This window comes from Corvus kubaryi, unplaced genomic scaffold (genome assembly GCF_017639235.1).
Source record: "Corvus kubaryi isolate FWS band 111438036 unplaced genomic scaffold, C.kubaryi_AGA036_p1.0 121, whole genome shotgun sequence".
Lineage (NCBI taxonomy): Eukaryota > Metazoa > Chordata > Aves > Passeriformes > Corvidae > Corvus > Corvus kubaryi.
In genome coordinates, this window is record NW_024580656.1 from 201,356 (window position 1) to 210,811 (window position 9,456).

Below are 9,456 nucleotides of genomic sequence, written 5' to 3' on the forward strand. Positions count from 1 at the left end.
AGCAGGTGGGGAGCAGGCTGGCACCTCCCAGCCTGGCTCCATGGAATCAGCCCCAATTATCAGCTGGAACGATCCAGCTCTGCTCATATCCCGATATTGGTGGGATAGGGATCCCGCAGGCCAACAGGATCCAGCACACGGAGCATCCAGGCCCGGCCCAGCTCTCCATCACCACCACTCCCCACATCAAACCTCGATGCCTCTGCACGAGCGACGGGCTCTAAATGATCCCATTCAGGCCCTAAAGCCCCACGACTCCATTAATTAATTACTAACGATGATCCGTCTCAGCCTCGCGCCTGCCCGTTCGCTATTTTTACCTATTTCCAACCCCCAGCATTAAAAAAATCATGAGCCCGGTCTCAGAAAACCTCCTGAGCCGGTCTAAAAATTCCCTCTTTGGTCAGTCCCTGCCGGGCTCTTTCACTGGTGATTCCCAGTGCCGGCGGTGACGGCGGAGCTGGAGGTGGCACCCACGTCCCCGGCGGTGGGTGGCATCGCTCCCGCTCCTGGCACACATATGGCCCTTATTAAAAAGCAAAATTAGTCTCTCACCCTCTGGTGGAAAAACTTCAGAGCTCGGATCAGCTGTGGGAGCCTCTATTAATTACCAGCGGGTTGTTCCTATTGCTGCTAATTACGCTGGAATAGGCATAAAACGCAGGGAAGGAGCGTGGGCCGCTCTGAAAAAGTTTAGGATTTAAGGAAAAAAAGAGCAGAGGATGCTCGTGATGCCACCTCAGAGCAGCCTGTCCTGGCTTTGGTGGCCTGCCAGGATGTCACCTGTAGGGGTCTCGTTCCTGGGGAAACTGAGGCAGCAGCAGGTGAGGAGCCGGGGCTGCGGGAGTTGCCAGCCCGGAGCGCCCACCCGCCAGGCAGCCTCGCCTCCTATAATTAAGTACTATCAACAACCGCATATTAATTAATTTAATATCCATTATTATTAATTAACAGGGTAATTAAATCCTTCCCGTAATTAACACACCACCCAGCAGAGAGGTCTGGCTGCAGAGCCCTGGTGTACCGAGGGAAAGGGGCTGCACGGGGAGCGAGGATGGACTCCCTGGAGCCAGAGCCCTCCGGGGCGACAATCCCAGACCCTCCCCCCCTTCAGGGGGACACGGAGCCGCACAGAGAGGGAGAAGTGATTCCTCAAAGCAAGGGCCTCACACGACATTTATTTGTATTTTATTATAAAAAAATACAGAATCCAAATGGGGGGGGGGGGGGGGGGTGAGAGATCCGGTTACCATCAGCACGACGTCGAGGACGAAAGCGGAAATGTCGAAGGACGGAGCGAGGCGCGACGGGGACCAGCACGGGGCGGGGTGGGGACAGCACCGAGGGCAGGGGGGGCTGCTCTAGGGAACCCCCAGCCCTCCCCCACCGCCGGCCCCGCCGCCGCCTCCGTCCTTCCACTCTCCCACAGTCGCTGTACACAATATAGATATTTATATATATAATCTATATATATATAAAACACAGACCGAAGGCCAGGCGGGTGCTGCCGGCTCCGCGTCGGAGCCCGGTGGGTGCCCCCCGCGTCCCCCCCTCCCCCCATAAACCCAAGGGGGTTGGGGCCGTGGGGGACCACGGCCGGGGCTGGGCACACGGGAACGGGGACGGGGCCGGCGGGGATTGCATTTTTTTTTTTTTTTTTAATTACGGGGTTTTTTTCTTTTTTTTGTCATTTTCCTTTTTTTTGTAATTTTTTTCCCCCTTTTTTTTTTTTTTTTTTTGGATGGTCGAGATGAGCTTATTGCGAGATTCCAGCTTCCTAGTCTAAAAAATAAAAATAAAATAAAAATAAGATAAACCCTTCCATAAAATCCATTCTCAACAATACATAAAAAAAACCGCTCACAGTATAGCGCTGTATGTACAGGGATGGAGCCCCCCGGTCGGGGGAAGGACCGGGATCCACTTGGAATTAGGGGGCTCCAGCCGGGTCTGAGCCCATCTCCGGCATCCCCCAGGACCACCGAACCCCCTGGGAATAGGGGGGTTCTGCGGGATGGGCACAGGACCCCCCCAAGGTGGGACAGCCCCAGATTTAAGGCGAGGAGGGGTCAGACCCCGGGGCTGTGGGGTGACCCCTCCCTGGGGACCTGCCACCCCTGGGGTCAGGGCCAACCTCGGCGAGGGGGAATTGGGGGGGAGGGGGGCTTCACTTATTAATGCAAAGGAAAAGGGAAAAATCCCCAAGCCCAGCCCTGGAATGTCGGGGGACAACGGGGTGACCATGAGGGAGCACCAGGATGGTCCCGCACGCGGCCGCCGGCCCCCCAAGGGGTGTCCTGTACCCCCAAGGCATCGGGGGGACACAGAGCAGGGCAGAGGAGGAAAATCCATGGCACACACTCCTCCTGCCCCGGCGCCGGCCAAACGCCCTCGGAGCGATGCCCACAGCTGGGCGAGCCCGGCCCGCCGGCTCCCAGCGCCCGGCGGTGCTCCCCGTGCCCGCCGGCCATTCCCGGCGTTCCCAGTGCCGGCCATTGGCAGTGCCAGCCCTTCCCGGTGCTCCCAGTGCCAATCTTCAGTGCCAGCTGTCCCCAGTGCTCTCCATGCCGCTGGTCACTCTCGGTGCTCCCGGCGCTGGCCATTCCTGCTGCTCTCCATGCCAGCCGTCCCTGGTGCTCTCTACTCCGGCCATTCCCGGCTCTCCATGCCGGCCATCCCAGTGCTCCCTGTCTCAGCTGACCATTCCCGCTGCTCTCCACGCCGGCCATCCCGGTGTCCCCATGCCACCTGTCCCCAGTGCTCTCCTTGGCTGCATCCAGTTTCCTTTGCTGCTCACGGAGCCGCCCCGGTGTCCCATGGGGACAGCGGTGACATCCTTGGCACAAGTGGAGGGGACAGGGTGACCCTCTGGGCACTCAGAGGGGGCTGTGTCCATCCAGGCTCCCCGTGCCTGGGGCAGGGGGTGGCCGGGAGTGGCGGGTCCGGCTCCGTGACGTCCTGCGGCCGGGCTGGGAAGGAGTCCGTGCCCATGGAGCCAGCGGCACCATCGCTGTGTCCGGTGGTCCCGGTGCTGCCACTGGCTCTGCCCGCAGTGGGGACAAAAGGGGCTCAGCGTGGGGGCTGAGCCCAGCCCGTGCGGGTCAGTCTGGCAGCGGGGGGACCCGACGGGAACAACCCAACAAATAAAAATAAAAATCTTTTTTCTTTTAAAAAAAAACCAAAACCAAAACTCAAAGAAAAAACCCAAACGGACGAGGACTCTGTATTTGGTCTAGAAATGTAAAAAGCGACGCCCCGCCGGGACAGCCGGAGCTGCAGGGCAGGGATGGAAGTCGGGATCCATCCCCCGGGACAGCCCGGCACCGCTCCCGGCGGGACGGCCGTGCCACGGCGGGGACTTGAGGCGGCGGCAGGATCCTCGCCAGCAGCACCGACCCTCCCTGGGCACCATCCAGGCGATTCGGGGCGGGCGGGATCCGTCCCCGGGCCGCTCCCGCCCCGCGGAGCTGCTCCCGGCGCGTCGGTGTCGGTGCTACGAGACCAGGAGCGTCCAGACGACCGGAACCACCGCCAGCGCCGCCGGCGGCACCCTGAGGCTGCAGCAGGAGTTGTTGCTGGTGAAAATGGGCTCCGGGGATTCGTAGAGGGAATCGTCTGTGGAAAAGGAAGGAAGAGAGGGAGGGGTGAGCCGGGGGGATGGCAGCGATCCGGGCTGGATCCAGAGGCGCGGTGATGCTCGGCACCCCGGGATTGGGATCTGGCAGCATTCCCGCGGCCATGAGCCGGGCACTGACCCCTCCCCAAATCCCAGCTTCCCCAAAAGTGCTGCTGCCACCGCCGGGACCTGACACGGGGACACCCAAGTGTGGCTCCGGCCACGGGGACGTGGCGTGGGAACGCCGAGGGTGCTCCGCAGGGTGGGCGAGGGCACAGAGAGCTCCCTTTTAACGGGATTAGGGAGCGTTGTACCCCGTCCCCGTGTGCCAGGGGCAGGTGGCACTGTCCCGGGGAACTAGCCGAGGATGGACCCGCTTGGGGCAGGGACACCCCTTGCCCACAGCCCAGGGGTCCCAGGAGCAGCCAGAAGCACACGGGGGGCACAGGGGACCCCATGTGAACACTCTGCAGGCTCAGCTCGCTCCAATTTGTCACTGGATTATGGATTTTTATGGACCTGGAGGCAGGAGAAGCAGAGCCTGGTCCTGCCTGGGGATGCTCCATCGCTCCACCCACCCCATCCCCCTGTCCCCCCCAATTCCGGAGGGTCCCCCATGCTGGGATGAGGTTTCCAGACTCATCCCAGGGCCAAACCCAGTCAAGGGCTGCCCCCTCAGGGACCTCCCACCATCCCCCAGGCCCAGCCCCTCTCCCCCTTCCCTTCCCCTCGGCAAAACGGAACAAAATCCCAATATTATTAAAATACTCAAAAATAATATCGGGAGAGATTTCTTTCCCTCCCCTTGCCCTGAACGGAACATGATGAGTTTTTACAGATGGTTCAGTTATGCTGGGTTTTATTTTAAAGCCACCAAAGGAAGGGAGGCGAGAGCCATCGGTTACCCGGTGACATTCCGCTGTCCCCGGGGAGAGCCGCTGCCATTTGCTAATTACACGTTAACAGGAGAAGAAAATTATTAATTTGTTTTTTTTAAATGGCTGATTTATGCGAGTCGGAAAAGTAGCCACTGAGCAGGGATGATTATTGTTATTCTTCTTTTTTTTTTTCCCCCTCTGTCTCTCTGTCTGGACAGCGCTGAGGTGGCTCCAACAGGGCTGTGGGGCCCTGTCCCCACCCCTGTCACCATCAGGGGCCACCACTCACCCTCAACCCATGGGGAAGGACCTGGGGACCCCCCCAAGGGCCCCCCAAACCTCTCACTTACTTGTTGGCCGAACATAAACCTTCAGCTTCAGGCAGGGCCTGTCCACCGTGTTCGGGGGGGACGCGGCTGCGGGAGGAAAAGGGGACAAAGGGGGTGGGTTGTGGGGACAGCGGCAAAACGAGGGTCAAGGCACTGAATAAAAATAATAAACATTGGGAGAAAGGGAGGAATCGCAGCAATTATCGAGGTGATAGTTCCTCTCAGGATGAGAAAATGGGATTTTTTTATATATAAAAAGAGATTTAATTTTCTCTCTTTTTTTTTTTAATAAAGCAGAGGGGTTTTTTTACCCTTCCTTTTTCTTTTCCATTTTGGCTCTGCGCCCCATGGGGGGAAGGAGAAGGTGCTGAGGTGAGCAGGACCATGAGCATCTAACCTCCATCCCAGCTCCATCCCAGCTCCATCCTAACTCCATCCCAGCTCCATCCCATCCCCATCCCAGCCCCATCCCAGCTCCATCCCAACTCCATCCCAACTCCATCCCAGCTCCATCCCAGCCCCACCCCAACTCCATCCCAGCTCCATCCCAGCTCCATCCCAACTCCATCCCAGCTCCATCCCAGCCCCACCCCAGCTCCATCCCAGCTCCATCCCAACTCCATCCCAGCTCCATCCCAACTCCATCCTAACTCCAACCCCAGCTGCTCCAGGACTGCTGCCAACCCTCCATGGGGTTGTTTTTTTTACCCTCCCATTTCCTTTTCCTTTTTGGTGCCGCACCCCGTGGAGGGGGAAGGAGAAAGCGCTGAACTGAGCAGCACCACGGGCATCCCGCAGCATCCCATCCCATCCCATCCCATCCCATCCCATCCCATCCCATCCCATCCATCCCATCCCATCCATCCCATCCCATCCCATCCCATCCCATCCCATCCCATCCCATCCCATCCTGCTGCATCCCAGCTCCATCCCCAGGGCCAGCGCGTGCCCTTGACCCGCTCCAGAGGCACGAGCGTGTCCCGGTGCCGGCGGGTTAATGGATTCCAACCCGTGGGCTCGAGGAGGAGGTAATTTCTTTTCTTTCATGTCTGCTAAATACGGTTCCTCAAAGAGGCATAATTTCTAATGTTCCGCATGACGGGAATTCTAACCGGGTTAGCAATGATCAGCTTCCCATTTACTCCTGTGTAATCTCTCCCTAACGACATTAAAAAATAAAAAAAAAAGAAAAGAAAAGAAAAAAAAATAAAATAAAATAAAAGCAGGGGGGGCAGAGTTGGTGGGGGGAAAGAGAGAGAGAGAGTTGTGGCCGCAGTTATTGCGCCGGTGACATTTTACGGGGGGGAAGAGAGAGGGGGGAAATGGTAATTTAATATAGATAAAAGGAACAAATTAAGTGGGCTGAAAACAGCTGCTTTAGGAAAAAGAGGAGGAATGATAAGGTGGAGGAGCGCGGCCGTGGCTCCGGCGAGGACGGTGGGGTTGGGGTCGCGCTGCCTCGTTTGGGTTTGGGTTTTATTCCAGCACCTGCTCCCAGCACCGCTGGATTATTTTTCCAGTGGGCTCCTCTTCCCCTCCTGCCCCTGCAGACGCTCTGGAGGTGGAAATTCCCTCCCAGGGGCCCTCGTCCTGCAGCCAGAGCTGGAGCTTCCTCCAGAGCAGGTGGGGCAGTTCAGGAGTCAGGTATGGGTGAGAAAGGGAGCACGGATTTGGGAGAGCAGAGGGATACATGGGAATGCATGGGAGAGAGCATGGGAATTACATGGGAGGGCATGGAATAAATGGGAGAGCACAAGTGTACACAGGAGAGCACAGGAATTACACGAGAGCACAGAAATGCACAGAGAGCATGGGAATAGATGGGAGAGCATGGGAATTACATGGGAGAGCATGGAACATATGGGAGAGCACATGAATTTCGTGTGAGAGCATGGGAATACACAGGAGAGAATGGGAATACACATGAAAACACGGGAATTCATGTGAGAGCATGGGAATTGCATGTAAGAGCATGGAATACGTGGGAGAGCTCAGGAATTACACACGAGAGCACGGGAATTACATGGGAGAGCACAGGAATTACATGGGAGACCATGGGAATATTTGTGAGAGCACAAGAATACACAGGAGATCACTGCCTGGGGCCATTCCCAGTGCCATTCCCACTGGGATGAGACCAGTGCCCCTGGACAATCCTGGTCACTCTCATGCCCAGGGCTGTGACCCAGCCCCAGCGCAGGTTTCCATGGGATATTTACCCTGAGCCGGATGCGCTGCAGTTTTGGGGGGATTCTGCAGCATTTTGGATCACCAACGCAAACCGAGCCAGCGGGACACCCCTGCGATACTCCCACCCCATCCCCACCCCAACTCACAGATGTAGTAGTACTCGTGGCCGGGTCGGAACTCGAAGCCCAGCGAGAAGGGGGTGAAGAGCTGGAACTTCTCGGAGAACTTGAGGGGCCCGTTGGGGGAGTCGGGGCGGTTGCACTCCCAGCGCTTGAAGCCGCGCTGCCGGTGGTCGCAGGACGCGTGGCCCTCGTAGTTGACCATGTAGAGGATGTACCTCTCCATCCGCTCCGGCAGCGGCTCCTCGTAGTGCGGGCAGTAGATGTCCAGGTAGTCGTTGATGCTCACCTCCACGGTGTAGTCCCCGCGGTGGAACCTGTGTGGAAGTGGGGTCACTGCGTCACAAACTCGTTCTCGCTCATTTGGAGACCCCCCCCCATCCCCGCCCCCGGCACGCTGGAATCACGGGATCGCGCCATGGTTTGGTTTGGAAGGGACCTTAAAGCTCATCCAGTCCTCAAGGGTGTTCTGTTCCTGTGCCCTGCTTGGTGTCCTGGGCTGGAACTCTGCCAAAGCTGCTCTTTTTGGGACTGAAAGGGCTCTTGTTTTGCAGGAATGAGCCAAGGAGAACCATTCCTGGGAGATCGAGTGGTGCCTCCAGCTGATCCTGGACTATTGGATCTGAGTGGGAGGAGCAGGTGACCACAGGATCGTGGAATCCCAGGACGGTTTGGGTGGGAAGGGACCTTAAAGCCCATCCAGTCCCAGCCCGCCATGGGCAGGGACACCTTCCACTGTCCTAGGGTGCTCCAAGTCCCATCCAACCTGGCCTTGGGCACTTCCAGGGGTTCAGGGACAGCCAGGGCCTCTCCATGCCGTGATCCAAGGCCTGATCCCACCCCAACACCCCCATTAACCTCCGGATTAACTCAGATCCTCTTTGTTTCACGCCAACAGACCGGCACCACTTGGTAGGAAATCACACAAAAACGATTATTCCTGGCAGTGCTGGCATCGCCGCGGCCCAGCGCCACAATCCCGGTGTCATTGGCATTCTTGGCACCGATTATCCAAGAGATTAAGGGATTAGCAGCGCTGGAGAACTCTGTGGCACACACCAGCAATCTCCCTCCAGCTCCTTGGGGCGGCCCCTGTGACCCCCTCCCCAAATTCCAGACCCCTGGCACCGCAGCTGGTGGAGCTCGAGGCCAAATTCACCGTTCCCCCCCGGCAGCTTGGCTCCCCCTCCTCGTCGAGTGAGGTTTTTTCCTAACCAATTGAAGGCTCCCCCCAGCAGGAAACCCCCCAAAACCTCGGCACCCCACAGCTCCAGGGCTTGGCCAGCGACTGGAGGGGTCAGCGCGGCCCTGATGGGTTGGGGACAGTGACCACAACCCCCTCAACCTCCCAAAGCAACAACTTGGGGTTCCCAAACACCTCCTGAGGCTGTGGCAGCTGCTGAGACGGCCTCAACTCATCCGGAGACACCCCAAAAGTGCATCGCCATCCCCAGGGTGGGACGGTGGCGGAGAGTGACCCCAAAAAGGGAAGGGGGGGAAGAAGGGAGGCGGTGTGGGGACGGGGGGGGGTCCTGCAGCCCCCTTCCAGCTCATTACCTGCCTCATAAGCTCTCTGATCACACAGGGAACGCGCTAATTAAGGAGCAGGGTTTCTCCCTCTCCTTCCCTCTCCTTTCCCGAGCCAGTTGTGCCAACCCTGCCCCTGGCAAGGTAACATTGGAAAATGTAAAATTAATACAAAGGGCTGGAATTTACTGGGAAACAATTTTCAAACGCAGGGAGAACAATAAAAAATATTTAAAGGGAAAAAACCAACAAAAAATCCTTCTTCTCGCTGCCTTTTATTTTAAAAAATTATTTATTTTAATGATCGTTACTAAAGCCCAAGCAAAGGCGGGAGGGGCCCCCACGTATCAGGGGAATAATAATAATAATAATTATTATATTTTTGGGAAAAACTCACTTCGAGGGCCTTCGTCTGCCTGACAAATTGCTGAATTAAAGCTGATTAAAGCTAAATAATGGCCCAGACAGAGACGGGTGCGGGGGGGATGCGGGGAGGGGGTCACACTCCTTTGGGGGGATGTGGGGAGGGGGTGACACTCCTTCGGGTGTGGGGGGTCTGTGGGGACCCCCAGCACAGTGCACCCCACTCTGCATGGCGTCCTGGGCTCCCCCAGTGCACCCCAGTTTGATGCTGTGGGATGGCGATGATCCCAGCACCAGGGCCGGTGCCATGGGATTGGGATGATCCCATCACCCACGATAACACCATAGATGGGGATGATCCCATCACCGGGGCTGGTGCCATGGGCCAGGGATGATGCCATGGGCCAGGGATGATGCCATGGGCCAGGGATGAT

The 9,456-nt window shown here is 57.6% G+C and overlaps 1 protein-coding gene across 2 annotated transcripts in view; it reads right to left on the bottom strand.

The window, feature by feature from the left end:
• Positions 1–1,158: 1,158 nt before the first annotated feature.
• EFNA2 (ephrin A2) overlaps positions 1,159–9,456 on the bottom strand; it is a 40,435-nt gene continuing 32,137 nt past the window's right edge. The window contains exons 2-4 of one of the 2 annotated variants that reach the window (XM_042032905.1): positions 7,160–7,449; positions 4,845–4,910; positions 1,159–3,615 (exon numbers count right to left, since the gene is read on the bottom strand). In XM_042032905.1, the coding sequence (XP_041888839.1) occupies positions 3,494–3,615; positions 4,845–4,910; positions 7,160–7,449 (478 nt within the window). In that variant the 3' untranslated portion in view covers positions 1,159–3,493. Of the gene's footprint in view, positions 3,616–4,844; positions 4,911–5,718; positions 5,983–7,159; positions 7,450–9,456 lie in introns of those variants that run through there. The other variant, XM_042032976.1, reaches the window with a different exon arrangement.